The 24,843-nt window shown below is 36.4% G+C and overlaps 1 protein-coding gene and 1 non-coding gene across 2 annotated transcripts in view; one reads left to right on the top strand and one right to left on the bottom strand.

The window, feature by feature from the left end:
• Nucleotides 1–24,456, bottom strand: part of LOC149070784 (ATP-dependent RNA helicase DHX33-like) — a 42,993-nt gene extending 18,537 nt beyond the window's left edge. Inside the window, exons 1-10 of the mRNA XM_089248564.1 lie at nucleotides 23,363–24,456; nucleotides 14,591–14,644; nucleotides 13,461–13,532; nucleotides 11,192–11,245; nucleotides 7,734–7,789; nucleotides 7,507–7,624; nucleotides 5,260–5,358; nucleotides 3,827–3,912; nucleotides 2,756–2,841; nucleotides 1,049–1,137 (exon numbers count right to left, since the gene is read on the bottom strand). Coding sequence (XP_089104690.1) covers nucleotides 1,049–1,137; nucleotides 2,756–2,841; nucleotides 3,827–3,912; nucleotides 5,260–5,358; nucleotides 7,507–7,624; nucleotides 7,734–7,789; nucleotides 11,192–11,245; nucleotides 13,461–13,532; nucleotides 14,591–14,644; nucleotides 23,363–24,037 — 1,389 coding nt within the window. The 5' untranslated portion in view covers nucleotides 24,038–24,456. The remainder of the gene's footprint in view (nucleotides 1–1,048; nucleotides 1,138–2,755; nucleotides 2,842–3,826; nucleotides 3,913–5,259; nucleotides 5,359–7,506; nucleotides 7,625–7,733; nucleotides 7,790–11,191; nucleotides 11,246–13,460; nucleotides 13,533–14,590; nucleotides 14,645–23,362) is intronic.
• TRNAS-AGA (transfer RNA serine (anticodon AGA)) lies at nucleotides 8,351–8,424 on the top strand. The gene has a single exon. It is a non-coding gene; the product is annotated as a tRNA-Ser (tRNA).
• Nucleotides 24,457–24,843: the final 387 nt, after the last annotated feature.

Genomic DNA, 24,843 nt, shown 5'->3' with positions numbered 1-24,843 from the left:
AGTTTCAACGTTGTAAGTTTTCTTCTGTTTTCTTAGGGGTTTTTATATAATACAGTAGAACTTGGTTAATTCAAACTCATGTGACCTTCCCCTTGAGTTTTCTATCAAATTTAATGTGAAAAAATTTCCTATGTTTTGGATAATTCAAAGTTGGAGGGAAAAAATTTTGATTTTTGTATGAGCTAATATGTTTTGGAAAAATTCTACACGAAACCAGACTTTGCTTTTCTCGACCAATTTATTGGAAAAGAAATATTCGAAGACAAATGAAAGTTTGAATATTCTGTTTTTCTCTTCTTTTTTTGACAATTTAATGCCCATTTTAAATTTGTTTGGTTAATTCAAAATCATGTGACCTCCCCTCGAGTTTTCTATGATCATCCGTTACGAAACTGTTTTCCAAATTTTCGCTCATCATTTGTATGCTATAAAGGAAAAATACTTTCATTAAAGTATTACAATCTGAACTTTCTGATAATTTCTATACTTTTAATGACAACAAAAAGATTCATATTTTGAATGGTACACTTTGATCCATTGAACAACATAATCAGTATTAAGTGGTACACATTCTCAATTCACTGTTTAGCAGGAGTGAATTGAGAATGTGAAGTTCTGAACGCAATGAAAAACATCAGAATGAACTAGTGTCTGCGGAAGTTTTGCAATTTTTATGTGAATTTGATGGTATGTGGATTGTTTTTCTGAAAACTGCTCAGCAGAGATAAAAGTTTCTGCCATTTATATACCCGACACCAATTCTCCTATCTCTTGTGCATTTATGCCTATTTGCGGGAGGGGGGATTATTTCTCATAAGAATAAAAAAAATTGAAGATTCTAAAAAAAAGCAATGTTTTTGAAGTTCTTAATGCTAAAAATATACAAGTTCTTCTGAATATGGTTTCTAAAAATTCATGAATAAACATAAAACAATGTCGAAATAAGCAATGGCAAGAAAAATTTAAAGACGTTCCTGGACTAAAAAAAAACGTTCACGAAAATTCATTATATTCCTTGAAAGGTAAAACTGGAACACTTAACACTTACTGGAAGAGGCCTCTTCAATACTTTGAGCTGCTGACAGGAAGGTAGTGCAGCATATAAAACATGGGGTTCTAACCTCAAAATACCAACAGCTGTAATAGAAAAAAAAAATTGAAAAATTGAATAACTATAAGCATACATTTTTTGCTCCATCTCAACAGGGTATGCCAATATAAATAAGCTTGATTAAAATCACGATTTACATAACTTGATTTTTTTTTTTTAAATAAACATTCATTTAAATCCAAGCCAAAGAAAGTGGAACCAGAGTTGATATCACCTAATTTTGACACCATGACAGGAAAAAATTGAATTGGAGTCAAGTCGTTTGTTTTGAAGAATACAAAATTATCATTTTTTTGTTTAGATGTTTAAAATCACAAAATTTGAATTTCGTTTCTACAAGTAGCATTTTCAATGCTTTACAATGGGGCACTACAGTCCTTGATAAAAAACAAACCAGAGGAATTAGTTTTGTATAAAGCCTTTAATTCTATGCCCTAATTGCTAATTTAGAATAATAATAGATGGTGTGTAACAACATAAATACCGTTGGACCTTAAATTTTAATATGAAAAATTCAAAGGTCTAGAGTTTGCTTGTTTTTTCACCAAATCTGTGAAAAAATAAAAATGTGTAAAATATTAAGCAACATCATGCAAGTCGGAAATGCGTCATAAAAAAATGCATCTATCAATTGTGCAAGAAACAATCTCATCAATAGAATATGGTTTTTCATTTAGTCAATGCTGAATGACCCTTTGAGAGAATTATATTTTGTCATCGAGTGAATCGAGAAACATGCATTCCATGTGATAGTGAGTCACCACCAGGCATTTATTTTAGGGAAGAGCCCTTATGAATAAAAGCACTCCACAAGAAAAATGTTTATCCATGAATTAAAATTCTAGCTCAACGACTTTTTATGGTATCATGATAAAGGGCGAAACTATGGGGGGGGGAGCAGGTCCAGCCAGTGCCAAGTGCGCTGGACCAGAAGGCCCCCCCCCCCTCCAAATTCAAACTTTAACTGCTTCTTCTACATGAAAGAGGTGCCAAGATTCCAGCTTGCACCGGTGACAAAGTACCTAGTTGTAGCCCTGATCATGATTTTTTTTCATACCCTGGATCTTAAAACTTAAATGACCACATATTATTTCCCATAGGCTTACTCTAAGACCAACGATTTTCTCATTTGGAAATGAAAAACAAATACATATAGGAAATTAAAAATCAAGAAATCTCATTGCCAGTCTTTTACATCTCAGCATTGAAACACGAGAAATCTTGTGAGCGGTTGTTTAAGTGTTAAGATAAGCTCATAAGACAACTTATCTGTCCCGGCATCTCAGGCGATTGGGCAGCAACTATATACATCAAACATCATCTTAAAATAAAGCAGAATTTATTTTATTACAGTCTATTGAAATAAATTATTGTAAATAGGTTAGTGTTCAGGAACACGTGGCAGTTGGCAGATTATTTCTTTCACAGATGCAAATGGGTAAAATTATGTAACTTTTTTCATCTGTCACATGTCCCTGAACACTTGGAGCAGAATAATCTGCTTGTAGAGCATCTAAACACCTGTTTCTCTAATGATATACACTAATAACGGACAGGTACTGAATTTAGAGGAAGGATATCCAAATGGGTTAAGAATAGCCTCTACTGGAAAAAAAAGAAACAAAAACGATATAAACATCATACCTTCTAGTTCACAGACAAGAGCTTTAGAAAGCTCTGAATATGCATAATCAATCTCCTCTTCTCCTGTCAAGAAAACGAGTATATCCCTATAAGAAGGAAAAAAAAGAGATCCGATCAGAAAAAGAAAAGTTTTCTTCTTACTGAGAGAGCATAAAAAATTTATAATGTTAAATTTCTCCCAATAAATTTCCAGTAAACTATAATGCTGATCTGAAATCATTCAACAATAACTGAACAACGGTAGTGCATTGTAAATGCAATCAGATTTTGGTATGACACCGCTACTAAACCCCACATGCACCTCATACATATTCCCCTATGGAACATCTGATGAATTGGTACATCTTGAAATCTGCATGTACATCACACCTTTCTGTGCAAGACACAAGAATGCAATGTGATAAACACCTTTACAAGAGCAATACATCTAACTGAATTTTAATAATAAACCAATAAATTACAATTTTTTACAGTGAATAAACGCATAAAGGCACATTTTCTGGTGGTACTAACAATGATGATTTAAAAAAGACGCCACCATAAATTTGATGGCACGATAATCCCTCTATAACTTAATTTTTCTTGGTCCGCAGAGTATCGTCGTATTGAGGTTTCACTGTATTTGTACAGTTGTGGGCCTGTTGCTGTCTGTGGCAAGACTTTTTGAGGAGAAGATCGGCTCACATTCGCCCTTAAAAGTTGGGAATCACAGAAAACTAAATTAAGTTGATCACCACTGTGGCGTCTGTGGGGTTCAAACCCGGATCCTCATGATGCAAGGTCTGTCACTGTGACTACTGAACCAACACAACACGGCGGTAAATCAAACCATATAAAAATGATGAGTATTTTAATAACAAGAAAGCGTCCAATTTGTTAATTATGCTGGCAAAGATTTTTAAAAACAAGCATTATAAACAGGGTAATGGTGAAAGACCAACATTATACAGAGCCCTGACATATCATGATACTCATATGGAATTTGGCTATGAAATTCACTCTTTTATTGCTTCAAAACTGTAAATAACACCAACAGAAATACCATTAAAATGCATGATCGGTTTTGCTTACCCTTCTTCTTCATTCCTGTGTATTTGGATTACTGTACGTAATGCTCGTAATACATAATCATCATCATCTTCCTTTGCAAAGAATCTCTGGGAAATTTAAATTTCATTTCTTAAGAAAATGCAATGGCAATATGAATACTGATTACTGAAATTTGGTTACTTCAATGTTTTATTTTAGTTTTTCAACAGCCATTTCAGAATGATATTCATCTTGAATTTTAGAAAACTACAGTATCCTCTGAAAAGCTGTATACCATAAAAATACCATAGTAGTGCAGTCGAACTCTGTTGTAATGCCTTAATTTAGGGCAAAAATTTGTCAGTGAACAAAACTTAAGGGATTGTGCACGTTAATTTGTGATTTGATATAATGCGAAACTCATCATAGAACCAGAAACCTGCAAGACAAATGGGGGTGTTATACCAGGGTTTGACTGTACCATAAAAATTAGAAATCACTCTTACAATATGATCCATACTACAAGTTAGATTTAGAAATAATTATTGAGTTACTGTATTAGCCGGCATGTCGAGGAAACGTTGAGGGAGTGTAAGTGTATGCACCTAACAGTCTGAGTATGTATATAGTGTTGTGTCAGACTTTTCCGTGCCATTTATACTTCAGAAGTGAAGTGTAATGATTGAATATTTGTACCATTGTACAAATATTGACAGCCTAGCGTCAACTGTATGGGGAAAAGAAAGAACGGCATTGGGGGGGAAGAGAAAAACAGTCGTCCAGTTTTACCAATACACGTTCACCATATGTCCTGTTTGACTAAATAGATATATGGCTACTGGACTTGCAAACAGTACGTTTTTCAGATATAGTTATCTTTTAGATAATTGTTATCAGAGACCCAGAGTTTGATGTGATCACATCAACCAGCATGGACTGTATTCGTTTTTGTAGATTAGATGAGCTAGACTGAAAAATTGGTAGACCGCACAGTCTTTTCATATTATTTGATTAAGTGTTTAAAATTTTAATTAGCAGTGCAATAAATTTAAGAATCGCACTGAAAAACATAATGTCGTAATGCAACAGCAACGGCATGTTTCTTCAATTTTTGAACATTTAAAAAAAGTGTAAAGCACACAGTATCCGTATTTCTTATCCAGCTGGTGATAACTGGGTTACAGAGATAAATAAACGCTGACAATTTTCATTAGCATTACACAATTCCTCTACAAAACATATTTGCTACAGTGAAAACTATCATTTCATTCCAATTTGCATATTTATTCAGTATTTAATATTGATCGATATCAGTCTTCTGAATTTGTCATGTAATCTTATTGAACCTCACTTTTCCCGACATGCCAGGAATGGACTAGATTCCCACATTCAAAAAAGCTGATGTCTCTCAATTTTTTGCCGCTTGTCGGCTAATTCAGGGGAATGGGAAAAGAAAAGTCATTATAATCACTCACTGTTATAGGATTTTGACGTCCCGGAACACTGAAAACATCAGCATCGTCAAAATATTGTGACATCTTCTCTTCTTCCAATGTAGCAGACATTACAATCACCTGTAAAATATGAGATATGGAAGCAGGTGTAACAAATATATCTAAAAACTATATAAAAAATATAACAGATGACTATACCCCCAAAAAAAGGAAAAATGTACGTATTTAATTTTATATCATGAATTAGAAAAGTTTATCATATGAAAAAAGTATGACATTTGTATATTGCAAACTGATATCACTCAAATAAATCAGCGTTTCTCAACCTGTGGTCTGCAAATTTGAGACCGGTAGTTTGCAGGCAAGCATATACCATATTTACTCATATATAGAACGAGGTTTGCTTTTTTTTCAATTTTCACTGCTTTAAAAACCCAGCTCGTCCTACATGCACGAGCGAAGGATTTGTTGAATTTTTTTAACTCACACTGTAATTATAGCTTACTGCTAAACCAATCTTTAGAGATGTGTCACCCCCCACTTGGATATATGCATCAACAAGCCATTTGAAGATCTCACGAGGAAAAACTGTATACGGATTGTTTAGAAAGATATCCTCTCCACTTGTTAATCAAGATTCCTTGAAAAGCTACTTATATTTGGAGATGATGATCATCTCCAAATATAGCCCAGTCTTTTGAGAAATCTTGTATATACAGACTGGATTACATACTTCTTCATCTTACTCATACATGCATGTCATACGTATTCCTATGCAGAATTTCTGGCAAATTGCTTACATGCAGGAACATGTTACGTGCATGCACATGTGTGTGAATGGCCCTAACATATTTATGTTGTCAGAGTTGTTCTTGTTTTGTGTTATACTGATGAGGCCATCAGTCTTCCATATTTTGAACTGAAGATGGCAAAAATGCTTAAATTTTTCTGTTATGTTAGTATGCTTTTGAAAGTCTGAGAGACTTTTTCAAATGATAGACTGGCTTGCATTCACGCCTTGAGGTTTGAAAACAAAAAAAAAACAACTCCAGCCGAACACCACTCTGCAGCAAACGTGGTCTGAACAGGCGAAGTCATGAAGTGACCCCCAACCGGCTGCATCAAACGGGCTAATGCATAAAAGTTTGCTACGTGGGCAAAGTCATTCAGGAAATGCTGCATTTCAAATACACTCAATGAATCTGAGGACAATGCTTTGTTGTATTGAGAGTGAAAACAGGAGCTGTAGCGAAACTTCGGAGAGAAGAGTCCAAGTAGATGAAAGGTTAACATTAATAAAACATGGTTGTTTGCTTTAATAAAATGTACAACCATCTTATTCTATTATCTGTGAATAAACAAAATAAGAAATTGCATTAACAAATCTAGTTCCCTTATTTTGATCTCTACAATCATACCTCATTGTATATGCAAGTAAATATGGTAATTGAAACTTAAAACTGAAATTTAGTTTTGACTCAAAATTATTCACCCAGTTCTCAACTAACACAGTTTTATACAGGATGTTCTGGAACTCCACATACAAACTTGGAAAGGAGGAAGAGAACATTGTTAGGAATCATAATCACACAGGAAAGCATGATCGGAAATGGTTAGGAGCCACTGTCCGTAAGCAACCTCTCAAGGTCGGCATGTGTAGGTTCCTCATTGTAGATGTCGATCGAGTATGGTTAACATGAATCGCTTCGCAAATGGCAAGTTGGCAGATATTCACTTTGTGTATGGCCTAGCTAACAAAAATGAATGAGCCGCTGTATGTTTGTATCAGGAAAGATTTCCAACGAGGCACCTATCAAATCACCAAATATTCGCTCATGAATTCTATCAGAACCTGTCTGAGCGTGAATCCTTCGCAGTACTGGTGCAAGATACTTCCTGTGATGCTTGTAACTATTATTGTACTCTTTTTTGGGGTAATAAAGCGTTTTACAGTGCTTTCTGTATTGTGTCCTTACTGTGTCTTTGTCTCTTTATCACTTGAGGGTGGAATTTCTGATCAAGCTCTTCTATGTGATTATGATTCCTAACGATGTTTTCTACCTTCCCTTTAAGTTTGTGCATGGAGTTCCGGGACATTCTGATTATGAGATTTTCATGGTCAATCAGATCCTCATGTCGGTTAAATTGTTTCAGACACTTTATTGGTCTTTGGATTTAAAATGGTTAAGAACGACTGATAAAAAAGAAACAAAAACCTCCCCTATCATAAAAATCAGTAAACTTAAGCATTACAGCCACAATAAATACCTTTAGAGGCCGCATGTTTTCATTCTTCCTGGTCTTTTGGGCAGCTTTTACAATTCCAAACAACACATCCGTATGTATAGTTCTCTCGTGTGCCTCGTCAAGAATGACCCATCTGTATCTGAAAAACAACAAAAATATGCTCTGGTTATTACTTACATTTAATTACACTAACTTAAATTTGTTCAAGTTGTTGAGTGGAAATTAGAAAATATAAAAGTTTGACTCACTTCATCAGGAGTGGATCAAAAATGGATTCCCGCAGCAACATTCCATCAGTTACGTACTGTAATCACAAATAATGAATACACAAAATTCATTAGGCGCAACATTCGTTTGTAAAGAAAGGGGGGAATGACATACTCATAATTCCAGCAAAGTTTAAAAAATATTCAACGAAATATTTAGCTACGATGAATTGCTTGGTCACCAGAATAATTTTATCAGCGCTATATAGTTTGCCTAAATTGAATTCAATGATGAAAGAACTGTGGTCAGGCCAAAAATAGGACAGACTTATTCAAAATGGAATGTGGTCAAATCCTTCCATCGATTGGCTGAATCATTACTGCTTTCTTGTCAAATTTTGTCTTTTCTTCACCAAAATTTCACATTTCTCAGTGATTTGACAATCCCATAGCTCCCAACTTTAGAGAATTAGAATTAAAGAGGTTTTCGTGTAGATCCAAATTGGAAAGAGAAAATTCAACTGTGCCCCTGCAGGGAATCGAACCCATGTCCTTTCACTTTCCGGGTGAACACCCTTGACCACTGAATTGTGCTCGACCGTCCATGTACAGTCCTGTTCAGTGCACACGAGCTCCATGGAAGGATTGAGATATTTGTTGCATCTGTAGCCTAGTGGTCTAGGGCGTTCACTCAGAAAGTGAAAGGACATGGGTTCGATTCCCAACAGGGACACAGTTGAATTTTCTCTCTTTCCAAAATATATCTTTGCATCAGCCAGCCAGGGTTGGTAAAAAAACCAGGGGTTTTTTTTTGGTTTAAATAGTATTAACATTGAAAACAATAAAATTTCTGAAAAATCATTGAAACTTTTAATTAAAATAAAATGTTTATTAATGGTAATTAACACTATTCCCATATTAATTAATAAATATTTCTTACATTTTAACAAAAACCAACTTTTGCGATTTAATTATTTTTTGCTTAACTCAATGGATTACTGTGTGTTTGAAAATTCTTTTAATGTTATTAATCATATAATATACAAAGGTTTTTCTCCAGTTACTTTCAGTATACTTAATTAGGAAGTTATTTTGCAAAAAAGTAATAAAAATTAGGTGAATATAATGTATTTAATAAATCATAAATGATGCAGATTAATTAGCAATGATTTACGATATACAGGGTGATTATAACTAAGGTTCTGATTTCAAAACACTGTAAAAAAAAAGGACGATTGTCAGAATGACTTGAAAATTGACATGAATATTCTTGAAAAAATGCAATTTTATTTTGTAAAGGGGGAAAAAATACTTAAAAATGTAAAATTAATGACATCATCCAACATGTGAAATTTGCCCGAAGAATGGAAACGATAGACAGTCATGGCAGAATGATACCTTAATTATAGCATTTCACGATTTCATAATTCATGGAAACATCACAGAAAACGAAGTAATTGAACAAATAACTACAACTTACTTAAGAAATGTTAAATATGTTGTCCACCGCGTATTCTGGCTATGAGGTTGAAAGCACATTCTTGTTCAACAACAGAATCGGAGTATGCCATGGCCATAATGTAGATGTGCTTGCAATTCATTCAGCTTTATTAAACCAAACGCGCCCCCCCCCTCTCTCTTTAATATTCCTGAGGAACTTCTAACATATAGGGAATGTGATGGAGGTTGCAATTCACCAAAGTTTGCAATCTGACCACTGTTTATAACATTTTGAGGTACCCCCACAGCCAGAAGTTGCAAGGGTTAAGGTGCATCCTGCCAAAATGAGTCTTCAGCAGCTGTTTTGTTGTATTGCAATGTGCATCTTGATAGAAGTTCTATCCACACACTGATGCTGTGGAAGTGCCGAAATGTTGTGGTTGCACAAAGTAGATTATACTGCTGGCCAAGTACAGCATCATCTACTTGCACAGTTTACACTACTTGCACTTTTTTTTCCCTTTTGCAAAAGAAACTTCCATTGCTTCAGGAGTATCTATGCAAATTTTCAAGTCATTCTGACCAGTACTTCTTATTGAATAGTTTTGGAATCAAAACTTCAAATTATAATCACCCTGTATATAGCTGATTATTTTTCATAAATCTGTTATTATTATACAGTAGAACCTTGATTAACTGGGCTTACCATGAAAGTATAAAAAAAACAACTATTGAATATTAAGACTAGGAGATATACAGTAGGAGATGTGCTACTTCTTATAGGAAAGAAAATGCAAATGTATGCTGAGGTAATGTAACAACTAGTACACTAGTCTTTGTCCTTTAAGGACAGCTGGTGTCTTTATTGGATTATAGGACCACCTGCCCCTAGCATGATGGTGTCACTACTGTTGCTGCTTCTTTGTGAAGGGAAAAAGAAATCCTGTGAGATAAAACACCTCTACACTTAGATGTGTGATGCAATCCTTGTTCATGAATTTGCTTAAGATAGAGCATCAGAATGCAGCCAAAATTCAGAAAATGTTGTGAGAATGAGAAATTTTGAATTTTGTATATAACTTTAAATAACTAAGAAACTTGATATGAAAAAAATATATACATATTCGCCACTTTTATGAGGCTTTTTGAAAAAAAACACTTATAAAATCTTATGCCATTTAAAGATATACCATCAGAATGTACCCCAAGGATATAAAATGTGGTAAAAATGAAACATTTTGGCTAATAATGAACCAATATGATATTTTTCAAGGAAAAAAAATTATATTTAGGCCACTTTTATTTGATTTTTAAAAAAACCACTTGGTTAAAACCAAGGTTTAAACCAAACAACCCTGCAGCCACTGCTGGAAACTTTTGTAATTTACATTAGGCTTGTGACTTCATTTCCAGAATGAAAAAAAAAAAACAGAAGAAACTCTTTTTTTTTTTTTTTTTTTTTGCACACACAAGTAAATTCTTTTGGAATAAATTCTCCCCCCCCCCCCCGCCCCCAAAAGAAGGGATTTTTCCAATCACAGTCAAAATTCTGAAGACATAAGAATTTTTCTGGAGTTTTAGAGATGGAGTAGAAATTCGAGAGCCTCGCAGGAAATCTGGAAGACTTAACAGTTATGCAATCTATATTTTTTTGGTGGGGGGGGGGGGGAGTGCAGAGGCAACCAACTATTTACAGGAATCATTTTTTTTCCGAACAGCAGAGATATTTCCAATCAGGGTCAAAATTCTAAAGATTTAAGAACTTTTCAGGAACCTGAAAGATGGAGTAGAACTCTGGGAGACACTTGGCAGCTACGCAGAAATGATGGCATTATGTATGGAGGTAACAACATGGCGCCACATTAGCGTCAAGAAGTGGACTATTCCCTACTTTCACTGTTTTATAATTTATTAATTATCTTTAACTTCAGCTGTGTGTTATGACATTAAGGGGAAAAAAAATGAAAATCATTATTAGTGAATGTTAACTTATTAATGAGTGTCTAAATATTCTTTTCCCACAAATTTAGAATGACATCAAAATGAAAACAAATAATTACCTTGATCCTGGTTTCGGGTGATGACATGTCATCGAATCGGACGCAATATCCCACCTTTAGGAAAAATGCGTATAAAAACTGGTTCAGTGAATTTTGATGGGCATATGTCAGATAATCAAAATCATCTCGGTAAACAGAAAAAATATATTATTCATGGAATTTTTTTAAGAGTAAAAACATTAAACAACAAATTTTTGTACTACAGTAGATGCCACTTATATACATTAGAACCATGGATAATGTTATCATTCGGGTATTTTTATCACTTTTCACCAAGTATTGAATGAACCAATATTATAATGTAGGAAAAATTTGTTTACAGTTATCCGGAGATTTCAGTTTGTTACCTTTTTTTCTTTTGTCGAAAGTTTTTTTTCTTTTTGCGCATTTCAAAGCTAAGTTGGGAAAAGATTCCCCCCCCCCCCTCCCCACACACACAAGTCACTGTTATCATTCTGCAAAACTATGCAGGAGGTCAAAAAGCTCACTTACTGACATTCATTCAAACCGAGAACAACTCCGGTCTATCGCTATCAGCAATTTACTGCTGAATGAGTGAGCGTGTAGGTACCTAACAGTCTGAGTGTGTATCTAGTGTCGTGTTTTGAATTTTCAGAGCTGCCATGTATGAGTGAAGTGTAGTGATTGGAGATTTGTATCATTGTAGGCTTGCTCTCTGTGACAAGACTTTTTAACAGGGAGATCAGCTCACATTTGCACCTCGAAGTTGGAAACCACAGAAAACCAACTTCAGCTGACCACCACTGTGGTGCCGGTGGAGATCAAACCCGGGATTTTGCGATGCGAGTCCATAACTATGACCATTCGATCCCCCACAGCGGCTCCCTTATCGACAATAATTTTCATACTGAGCTTATAATGCCCTAATTGGGCTGTAATAACTGTTATGGTCTGTGTACATTGAGCGCTGATTTTGCAATGGCTTCCCTATAGTGAATGAATAATTATGTAAGGGGGAGAAGTCCCTTTAATTAGTTCATATTTAGAGATTCTTCCAATTTACCACTAATAGTTCCTCGGCCAGAGGACTTTCACAAGGGAATCTATGGAATAGGCAGTTCTATTATAACTCCTCACAATTTCTGAATATAAAAAAGGATTTTAGCTTCAGGTGGGGGGGGGGGGGAATCCTGTTTTAAAGCCCATTCAAGTAATTCAATAAAGTGTCGTCAAATACTTTCAAAATGTATGAGGATGTTAATGGCTGTTTATACCATGTTTAGTTGTTAAGTTGCCAAAGAGACAAGTATAATCTTGTTTATTTTTTCCAGTAAAGTAGGCCCTATGCACATGTGCCAGTAGGCGCGGCCTTGTATTATTCAATAAGCATTCACTACTTGATTACTTATGTTGATAACATTTCTTTGAGCACTTGACTTAAAATTCAGTTAACTACCTAATCACTTAACTCGTGTAAACGGGCCTTTAGAGCAATTGGAATAAAAAGGCACATTTAACATTTTAAAACATGTTATGCCAGAAGGAAAAAAACTGTTCTCATACATCCCATTCGATCCAACGGGATGTGGAGGAAGCATCAAACATTTGAATGTCTGATTAATTGAGTCTACTGTGCTATTTTTGGACCCAGCACAGCAAAACCTGTCTAAGACAGACACTGTATGAGATGGAAACCTGTCTTAAATGGAATCAAAATATAGTCTGTTCAATGATTAGTGCTTTTCTATGTACCTTTATAAAACAGAAATCTGTCTAAAATGGGATATTATTTCAGTCTGTTGACGTTCTGTTTCATACAGGTTTCACTGTATAAGCAGAATGTTCAAAGAAACTGTGCATGATTGCAAATCGAGGGGAAGAATTTTAAGAAAAGAAGGAACTCGTGTGTGTAACCAATCACTATTATGAGACTTTTTTTTATCCCATATCATTTACAGTCGTGCCGCTGCAGAATAATAAAAAGCATTATGCTTTGGGGAGTATCATAGTATTAGATTGGATTCACATTGGAGCGATACTACAATGGCACGATCCGCAACATCAACACAGATTTGTTAGAAAACTTGAAATTCAGGTTTTTAACCAATTCGTGTCAGTGTTGCCGTTGTGTCACTTATCGTATCGCTTCAGAGCACTGTACCTTACAGTGATTTCTGAAGTTACGAAATGTATCTACTTTTTACTACTTTTCGTTCATGAAATATTTCATATATAACCTTGTTATTTTAACCAGATAGATTTTCAAGGACGCAGTGATTTACTTATGAATTTGTCTGTATGTTATTACCTCTTCTCCAACTGTACATTGTCGTTCTCTGGCCACTCGTTCAGCTATCGATATTGCAGCAACTCTTCTTGGCTTGTTGGATAGAAACAAAAAAAATAATAACTATGGTAAAATATGGTATAAATAATACCTTCATATCTTATATACAAATGTGAAAGTATGTATGTTTGTTCTTTATACAAATCGATGATTTTAGGCCAATCGTTGCCAAATTTTGCATATATACCAAACAGGACTGAGACTGAACCATAGGCTACTTTAAAAGTTCATCAGAGCTGGACAAATGCCCGAAATAGGCAAAAACCGTTGGGCAACAATGGTTTTTTGGGGCTCCAACAATCACTTTCGGAACGTTAACTTTGGTTACCGTAGTTCCTTAACAATGCGTTTCAGATGTGCACATGCCCCCCACAGCAGAATATGCCGAAATGTGCGACGTACGTCGCAGAACAACCAGTGCTGTTGCAGAACAATCTGGAAGAATTTTAAGAAAAGTGTAGAAAAACGCTATTATGTATATGTGAATTTTTACCGCAGAACATTTTCAGTCAGCTGAGGGCTCGTTGCAGAACATCGCAAAACATTCTGCTTTGGGGCACATGCCTTTACAATGGTTTATCACTTCTTTAATGCCACCAGTATTATGCATCATAGTTCATGCCTTTATAATAGTTTATAACTTTTTCAATCCTCCCAGCAATTGAAGAAAACCTGGGAAGCGATTGGTATTTTTACAAGTATTAGTACATTCAAAAACAGTTAACAGTTTTATGTTTAACTTAAAGAATACAAATAATCTCATTTTGTGCCCATTGTTAGGGAAAAGGATTGTAATCTTTGATTCAATCAGGCTCAAATTGCATAAAAGTAAAAATTCCACAGCTACTGGGGGTACTTCTTTGTTAACAAGCCCCGCCCCGCCTACTCTTTGCAATTATGATTATGCCCGAAAGATCACGGTTATGATTTCACTAAGGTAATGAATGACAAGAGTGTAGAGAGAAAATAAAATAAGGCAAGATTTTATAACCTGCATTGGCGATTCATCCTTGGAGGGGACCACTGTATTAAGGAAGTATCGTTAATGATTTATTTATGAAGGTATTTACATTTATGAAAAAAAGCAGTACCTGCGTCACTGCAATGACTCCTTCTTTACCAGCCAGCCCTTTATCGATGATGTACTGAAAACAAAAAATACAGAAAATGATTCAATATTGATTATATGCAGTAAAATCTCTAGATCAGCGTTTCCCAAACTTTTGATTTTACGGGCCCAGTGAGTAAAGGTCAATGATCAGCAAACTCCCCCTCCACTAACAAAAAAGGTAAATTTTGAGCAATTCCCCGCTCTCATTGCTACCCTCTCCCATATCCTACAGCAAGGACCTCGGCAGTGATCTCTGGAGGCCGCATGATTGCGATCATGATGTGGGATCTGGTATGGTGAAAGGCTGCCATATTTCAATATGTGTTATCAACTGGTTCCTGTGTTGGAGAAAAGGAAAGCTATATATATATATATATATAAAAACTGGGAAAATTTTTTATTCCTCTGCCACAAAGAACCTTAGTACTCCTATGTGGATGAACTTTTAAAGTGTATCTGCATAGGCTCACTCACCTTGACCCCCTGTTCACTGCTTTGCGAATTCGCCGTGCTGTTGCTATCACTCTTTTTTTTCCACTTTTTTCTTTTCCCCCTCCCCCATGCACAACATAGTTCTGACCGCAGCCTTGGCTATACAAAATCAAAGAGATGCAATGCAAGCAGGCCCGTCAGCAGAAATTTCATTTGAAGCAGGGACCACTAGAATTTTAGTGGTGGGGGGGGGGGGAGACCAAATTGGTCACACAATAGATTTGGTGTCTTTTCCCCTTTTTACCAGGTCATTTTCTCACATTTCTGGGGGGAGACCAGACCCTCAAGTTCCCCCCCCCCCCGGTACAGCCTTGAATGCAAGCTCCCTTTTTTGAATCCCCTGATGAGGGATCCTTCCCAGCAATGTTTGCCAATCCAGAGATGCATGTGTTCCACACATCAAAATTCAATTTCACCCCAAATTCAATTTTTTATTCTAATAGGTATTTCTCACTGCTATAACGGCTGTAGTAAAATCCTTTATTTCTTACGCAACTTTTTTTGACAGTTTCCTTTCTAGCATGTTGGCGCTTCTCTTTCAAGTTGGCTATTTTCTTCCGTTAGCATTTTTTTTTATGTCTCTTATTGTCATTATTTCCTGCGTTATAAGTTGTGAAAGACATAGGCGTAAACTTCTATACGGCCCATGGGCCCGAGCCCCCCCAACATTTTTGAAGACGCGGCTCAGCCCCCCCAAAAATTCGTATGAATATGGCTTATTCATTTTGCAATGATGAAAAATTTTTTTTTAACCAAAAGTTGTCCTAATTATGAATTAGTTAATGGAAACAATCTGCTCAAAATTTTAGTTCTTTTAAAAAATCTGGATGGTCTTTGGCTTTCTTGTTCCATGACAATACGTTTATCTCATTTCTTCCCTGCCGTTCAATCCCCAATTGCACCCTCCATCGGTTCCAATCCTTAACTACTGCGAGAAGGCACAGCTGAGAGGAAGATTCTTTCAGGTGTTGAGGGGGCTCTTTCTTCTTTGCCTGTGGCAAAAACTGAGTGTCTCTTCTTTTGTTCACTGCGACCGGAGGACGGCCATGGCGCCGACATGAAAATAAGCCCAAAGATGCATGGTGGGGGGGGGGAGGTTGAAAATTGGGAAGCAATGATATTGAAACCGAAATAAATTACACTCTATAAAGAATAGGTGCCAGAACCTAGAGGCTGAGGCCATTTGAGCGCCCCCCCCCCCCACCGCAATAAATTTTGTAAGGGGACTGAGCCTCCCCAGTAATTACTGAAAAAACCATTGTGCAATGCATTCTCCCTCTCCTTCGTACACGCTTGAGTCCCGTATATGCGGGAGGACCAATAACTTTTAGGCCCCCCCCCAATGTTTTTTTGAAAAATATTGGGGAAAAAAGCACATTCTAAATGCCCATTCATAACAGATCTTGAGGACCGATGCCAAAACATTTTTCAAGCCCCTTTACAACAAAATTTGACTGGGGGTGGGGGTAGAACATAGAATCAAATAAACAACAAGTGAATTATAATATTGATTTTAAAAAAGGAAATGAAAAATAAGTGATAATTTTTCAAAGGTCCAAGACCAACCCCTCGACCGGGCTTTATTGGCCCATTCGTTAAGTCACCACTACATTTTAACAATTAATACAAAATATTATCTTTATAACTAAGGGATTCCTGAACTATTTACGTTCGCAGCACTCATGGAAATTTTAAATGTTGCCCAACACCTCAGTCAACGTCTTCCTAAAGAGTAGTCAACACTATAACCCTTGTTTTGTGGAACAGATTTGCACCCTCCACTAATATAATTTGACTGGCTCTTCGTTTTCGTAAGAATGCTCATTTAGGAAAAGAAAATTAGAATTTTTTTTTTGAATTTTTGAGTAGGAAAACTGAACATCCTAATCTAAATTGTGCATGTGTATCAATAAAAATTGTACAAACTGTATAATTTTTATTGATGACGTGACTGAAAAGGCAGTGACAGCAACGCCAATGAGGTATGTGATATCCCAGCCCCCTCAACGTTTTCTCCCCATCTGGTTGGTAATTTCGAAGATGAGAAACGAAACTAAAACTAATTCAATAAAAAGTTATCAATTAGGTCATTGCAAAGATGGCCTACTACACATTATCGGTGGGGGGGGGGGGGAGATCGCCTACAAGTTGGCTACAAGACTCGTTCATTCATAAGAAAAATATCGCTCACAAATTGAAAAGAATTTCTTCAATTTAAAAAGTAAAAATTAATCTTCAATTACCTAAGGAAGCAGGTTGGCCACCCCTTTATAAATAGTGAAATGCATGCACAATATCGGTATGTAAGTGCCGCAAAATGTATCTATTTAAAATTCAATAAATCATAAATAGTCAGTCCTCGGTATAACGTCACTCGGGGACCAAATAAAAATGACCGGAAGCTGCGATAACTTGATAACGAGTAATCCCATTTCACTAATTTTGTTGGCAAGAACTATAAAAGAGATGTTATAGGCATCCCCTATCCTGCATCAGGGCTTCAGGCTGGGGCCTTTGGTGGATATAGTGAATTTTTCGTGTGAAAAACAAAAAATGATGGGGGGGGGGGATCGTCCCCCCGCACTGGAGCCCTGTTAGTCCAATACCTTCTAAAGCAGCTTGCTCTAGAAGGTGTTGGTCAGTCCCACCGTTGAGCGGTGGGGGGGGGGGCATGTTTATAGTGCAATGTATGTCTGATGATAATAGTTATGACTTTACAACGAGATCTTTGGTCGAGAGATCTTTTCAAGCCTCTCTCTCGGTCATCCGTTTATAAGATTTCAAATTGAAAATTAATTCAACAAAGAAAAAATTATAGGTTTTCTTTCCATGTTTAGCGAGAAAATTCTTTTTCTATGAACACAGGACCATAGCGTGCCTTTTCAGGGCCCCCAGGGCACACTTTTTCTGGGGGCCCTTGGAAAGGATTATTATTATGCAAAATAAATGTACATTATTTTGTGGCACCCAATTAGGCATGTGGCCCGGTTGCCGCAGCCTAGTTAGGGGGCCTGTATTACCATATAGTAGTTATTCCAGACAACCAGCTTTAGCGAGTAGATAGGACAAGGCAAATCGCTTTGGGACAAGATCAAAGAAAAGCGTTGGGTCGCAATAGGCAGGATTAACCATTGAGGACAACAAAGCACGTACTTCTGACACGGGCATCAGAAAAGAGAAATCACTAATTTATTTTTTCTTAGCTGAGGATTGTTTACTGTCTCTGTAGATCGGCTGGCGACAGAAGTAGAAAATGCCATCAGTGAATCCTCTTGAATGCACTTCTGTACTATGCCTGTGACAGATACCCATTATGAGTTTAAAAAAAAAAAAAAAAAAGGAGAAAACTGTTCAACAGAATACACCCCAACCCCTCCTCACTTGTTAACTTGGGAACTGGTTGACGGGTCTATATCGCTTCCTGTACGATCTCCTTCCTCATTGTTTGTACACCCCTCTGGAGGTAGCAATGTATTATAAGTATATGATAGCAATAATGAGATGGATGTTGTAGTTTTCCTGTCAGCGGCGCTTTGACTATTTTTGTTCCACTGTAGAAATTTAGTAGCCTTTCTAGAATACAACTGCCCTGAAGCGAGGCGGAGCATACACAAACACACACATATATATAGGCGAATTCCGAACAAAGACGCACACGAATGGGCAGCCAGATGTATTGGAAATTTTTCCCTGACGAAGCATGAGAACTTTCTCGAAATTTTCAGTCATGGATACCGCCATCTAACTGAATCATGTGTTTATAGGTGTTTAAGTAACACACATCTATGTGTCCCTCCTTCAGGAAGCTAGCACAGTGTTACATTTTTATGTTGTCCAGATGTACTAACCATGAGAAAAAAACGAAGAATAAAAGACATCCGAAATGTTCACAAAATATGAATTCGGCTGGTCAAATCAGATTTGACCAGCAGAACTATAGTAGTTACAAAAGGTAATTGCCGACAAATGGTTGCGCACGAAGACGTGAGAAATTTTTCTGTACAGAGTTGACAATACCGAAAACAGGATTGTCATATTAACTATAGCATATAAGAAGAGGAAGAAACATCCAGTTGTTTTTGAATCCAAGTGTCATCGTTGAGTGTTCATGTTACAAATTTTCAAGTCAACGCTGATCGATCGTTGCATCCTTACTCATCCTTCATGATGAAGGAATCATCATCAAAGTCCAATTTGTAGCAGAGCAACAATAATCTTGGTAAGTACAACCTCATTAGCAGTTTCTCTAATTTTTTGGGAATTTTGCGATTGCATAAAATGTTTATACAGATATTCTTGAGGCCAAAAGCTTTTACGACAAACATTGTTTGGAACAAGATTGCTAAAGAAATCGAAAGTACAGTAGAACCTCGATTATCCGAGGGTGGATTATCCGGAGTTCAGAAATTACAAAACTACGAAAGGTGAAAGAAAACCTACCATGAAATTATTGATCAGACAACACAAGAGATTTTTGGTAATAATATTCGGTGATAGTGATTAGAAGAATGGGAACAGATTGTTATTGAAGTTATGATCAGTTAGATCAGAGTATCCTATAATGAGCGATATCGCCCCTTGGGGGCATGGAAAGGTCCGGGGGGGGGATGAGAAAAAAACAAATTCTGAAGAGGAGGACGATGAAACAAAAAGTTTGGAAAACTGCGAGTTGGATTATTCAAATTTGTTTTGCTTAAACAGTGGTCTCTAATAACAAGGAACAAAATAAGTCGAAAATAATTTGTGTAAAAAAAAACATCTTATGACACCCAAATTTTTTGGTTTTTCTGCAAGTCAGGACCTTTGACTTGAAGTGCCCCTAGAAAAAAGTCGACAATTATAACCCTGCATAAATAGGGTCAAAGATGTTTAGTTTATTAGCGAATAGAGTAAATACTATATAATTGTATAACTAGGTTCTTGTGTGTATTTTTTGCGTAAATTTAAATGTGAGTATGTGACATGAACAACATGAGGATACAAGAAATATTTATTTTAAATCAACGAAATGTATAAATATGCGTTTCATTCGAACTGTTTGCTATTGCTGCTATGTTTGGTTATTCCTGGTGATTTAAACCGTGGTTTTCGATAGGCCGTGGTCAGCATTACATGATTGAAAATTTTTATATCGTTAGATTATTAAATTATTTTTGTTAAAATTAATTTTTAGGATAAAATATGAATGGCATATCTATCACGTGGGTGTTTATGGTCAAAACTGATACCAATTGATTTATTGAAAATGATTGCAAATAAGATAATGCTTGACCAAAAATAATTACCGGTCCTTCAACGTTGAAATTGTTTACATACATCAGTAGTATATGAGCAAAAAACACTATACGTTGAATATAAGTGTTATACAAATACTAAAATTTCGGTTAATAAGCACTCGCTCAGACGTATATTATATGTAAACAAAGATTTTCCCCCTTCTGATTTATGAATTTAAAAAAAAGTATTTATACTTTTACTGATATCAGTATGACTTCAGTATTATATTTCAGTATACTAATACTGAAGTGTTTGTTAACAAAAATAAGCGAGCTGCTATGCCAAAGGATTTTTAAACGTTTGCTATCTGCGGCACACCTTAATATTAATAGCAACTGATCACCTATGTTGGCCAAATAAAATCGAAACCAATGTTTTTATACCCTCTATGGTTCTCCATAAAACGTATTGAAAATTATTTTTTTTCCAGAAACCGATGTAAATTAGCACTGTTAGCATATTTTTAACTGAAACAATACATCATCACAGCAATTTAATTAATTATACTGGATTTAACTAGCTAAAATAATTAATTAAGGGTAAAATATAGTCTGCCTTAAGTTTAATGTTATCTATAAACAGATAGAATTTTGCTCAGCAAAGTTGAATAGTTTCGTCCCTGAATTTTATTTCCATTTCCCTCAATTTGGTGCTATAATATAAATCTGAGCACGTAAAATTGGGACAGCTCTCAAATATGACACCAACAAGGAATCAGCTTTTTCTAGATAGATAAAAATTATTGTACTTATATAGCTGTACCTTGTACTGAAATGACACTAAAGGATGTACTTTCTGAAATACCAAAAAACCTGTTTGTGTTTTTTGACCATTTACCATGTCTATTCAAAAATCAACGGGACTATATAGGGTTATTGCGTAAAAAAGTTGCTCTTCCTTCACATTTTTTTAATTGATGCAATAAAATTATTGCATCATTGATTTCATAATGAGATTATCACCATATCAGATATTATCTACACCGAACTTTTGTCATTAATTACGCAATAATTTTCTCATTATTGATACGTGAAAGCTCAGTATGGTGTTGCATTTTTCCTCTTTAAACACTGTACTCACTCAGACATTTTAATATTTTTGTTTTGTTTGTTTATATTGAATTTTTTGCAAATCAAATACGGTACTCCTGTACTACATTGAAATGCACATTATTGAACACAAATGAAACAAAATTAAGTATTTCTGCTCGAAGAAATGCCGACCAACAAAAAACCAAAATATCAAATCGTAATATTTTCAGTGATTTTGTCCTCTTCCCCCCCCCCCACCTCTAAAGAGAAAAGGAAATGAACATGAAGTAAAATCATTTGTCAAACATTTTATAGGATAGCGGCTCTGGCTGCATAAGCCTATATGACCATGCTTTTTGAATTTTTCATCCAGTATAAATTTCAATACTGTTTTAAAACATTGAATGATTCCTGTTTTGATGTCATTTGAATATAGCCGATCTTGACAAATCAAAAACTATGTAGGAAACAGCCATATTCCTGAAGAGCCAAGCATGGTTTTTGCTGAAGAAAAACGGTCCGAAATGATGTTTTTTAGATTTTTTCAGGACTTACGGGGACCCCCCCCCCTCCCATGTTGAAAGCCACACTGTTTTCGTCATCCTATGATTCCACTCTAGCAATCACATGCAGAGAATGTTTGGTGCCGATACAGATTTTCTAGTCGCCATGGTGACCTGGAGCCCGAGATTTGTCAAGCCCTGATATATAGGGACAGGGTTCGTACCCTCCTTGAAAATCCTTGGAGAAAAAGTTCATTTTCAAGTCTTTAAAAGTGCTTGAAAAAAATTATAATCATTTTCAAAGTGTTCCTGCGGATGTGACCACGGAATGGAGGTGGCTTCAACAATATCTGTTGCAAGTTCCAAAATGAACTGACTGCTAACGGAGGTTGATTGTTGACCGTAGATGCACGCACGCAAAAACAGTTCTTTAAAACAGAACTGATTTTTTTCAGAAGAGCTGAACTCGATGCTTTATTGACTTTTTTCTTGAATATAGAAATCGAACAACACAGATGAATTTTTTGTTTAAGTTTATAAATAACGCATTTTTGTATTTCAAATCTTGAAAGGAGCATCATAAGAGTGCTTGAGGTTTATGAAACAGCAATGTTATGTCAATCTTAGTGCTGTATTTCGAGTAATTTTTTTTGTAATATAATTTTTTCTTGATTTCAATTTCATGAAATATGGTTTTGAATTACAATAATTTTTAGTTTTCTTAGGGAAATTTTTGCGGAAGAGTAAGGTAGAGATAACGTTTCAGTTATACGATTTTTGCATTTATACGACGCTTTGACCCGACTGTTCGGCGACGTGCTTAAAAACCTCGTTTATACGACGCGACGAATAAACGAGGTTCCATTGTATGGGGCTTGAGCCCCCCCAACATTTTCAATAACTTTACGCCCTTGGTGAAAGAGGGTTTCCTTAAGGGTGAAAGGTCTTGTTGCTTGGGGTGGCAGATCAGTGAGAGAAGAATACACCCCCCCCCCCTTCCCCCCAGGCAAACTGTTAAAAAAAAATAAAAGCAACATCACATCACACTTATGTTACATAGATGCGATAATTTTTTTTTTTTTGTTTATATACAAATACATACTGCCATACACCAATTAAACGTCCAGCCCAATATAAGTATCCTCTGCCTTTTTTTTCAATTGGTTATTACCAGTGTACCGTCCATTCAATTCCGTAGTTTTTAAGCATGTGTGAATGCCCGTTTGATTATTCCGGCAAATAACTGATTAGTAAATAGATTATAACTGAAGCGGAGAACGGAGGACGGGAAAAGAAACAAAAACACAGATAAGCTGTAAAAAAACTTTCCTTCCCCCCCCCCCCCACATTATCCATCAGGTTGCAACTTGAGGGTCTGGCATGCAATAAGTAATAACTAAACTCTGTTTCGACCTAGATACCCCTTTCACTGTTTTTTCCCCCTCTCACCTGTGGTATCTGCGTGGTCTTCCCACTACCAGTATCGCCTTTGATGATGAGGCAATCTTTCTTAGACAACTTCCTGGTGAGGTGCTCTCTGACTTTATACACCGGCAGCTCACACTGAGCCATGAGGATGTCTTCGGAGCTGTCCCCGTCGCCAGCCGGTGCTCCTCCTTTCAACTGATCCCGAAACCTGGAACTTTGGGGTTTGGTCCCCTTTGTTGATTGGAGTCGTTTCTCTTTGCCGTCCGGAGTAGACGGAGCCACTTCTTTACCGGATTCAACGTCTATGACAGGAGTGATTTCCATCACATCCCCGTCGCTGCACTCCAACTGCGAGTCATTCCTTTGATCACCACCACCATAATAATCAAAGATGTTCTCTTCGTTCCCATTTTCGCGAGGCTTCTTCAGCATTTTACGCTTCTTGTCATTTTGTTTCAAACGTCTACGTTTAGTTGGCATCTTGCTTTTCGTTGGGTCCGTCTCCGTTAGTTTGGAATCTCCCCGGGGGTTTGAACCTCCGCCGTCAAGACCTTGGGGATTGTTGGAGGACTCACTCATCATTTTCGCTTTGAGCTTCCTCTTCAATCTTTTCTTTCGGTTCTTCAACGTCTTCTTATTTACGACGACAGCCTTATCCCCTCCGTCCTCCATTTCGATTTGAGAGGAGAGATTCATATAAACAAACACACGTGCAGGAATTCGTTGGTCTCGCTGTCAGCTTTGGTCTTCTCGCCAACAATCCACCTGACCATATTTAATTTTATTTATTGGCTGAAGAGAGCAAAAAAAATTAAATCCTTACTATGCACATCATTCCTCTGCGGCATTCCAAATGAATCGATTCATGCCGGAATGTGTGTTCTGAGCTCGCATTTGTGTTGTTATTGTGCATGTTTCATGCCCTTGCTGGTGCTGCTATCTGTCTTCTATGTTTTGAGCAGAAGATGGTAGATGCCTCTACTTTAAACTGCATCATGTTGAAGGCATGGAGGAAAGCATAACATCCTGCAGGGCATTATAACCTCCTTGTGTTGAAGGTCCGCCTGCTCTCTGCGAAAATGTTAACCTCGTCGAGCAAAATTTCCCTTCCCACTACATTTATCCTACGCATTTCGTAAAATGTGCTGCCATCTACCGGGAAAATATGTATTCAAGTATTTTTTTACTTCAAAAAAGTTATTTTGCATTGCATTTATTTTTTAATTTATTCAAAAAATTCTTTTGTTTGATGAACTCTCAAAATTTTCTACAAATGCTGAAAAATTTCCTGTTTAGATAAATTTTGGCAAATTCTTCCAACCAGTTACCATCACTAGAAGAGACTTGTGCTGCCATCTGGCTTCTATATTTTGAACTGAGGACGGTAAATGCTGTGGTCCGTCTGCTCTCTGCGGATAGATTTTTACGTCCAGTATTTCCCGGAACAGTCCCGGTTTTCTTTGTTTTTCTGGCCGTCCCGACATTTTTGCAAAAGTGTCCCG

This window comes from Pholcus phalangioides, unplaced genomic scaffold, assembly GCF_987345545.1.
Source record: "Pholcus phalangioides strain wild (caught in Gottingen) unplaced genomic scaffold, Ppha-v1.0 ptg000020l_1, whole genome shotgun sequence".
In the NCBI taxonomy this organism is placed as follows: Eukaryota; Metazoa; Arthropoda; class Arachnida; order Araneae; family Pholcidae; genus Pholcus; species Pholcus phalangioides.
Note: the sequence above shows the minus strand (reverse complement) of the source record. Positions and strands in the feature narration are given on the sequence as shown.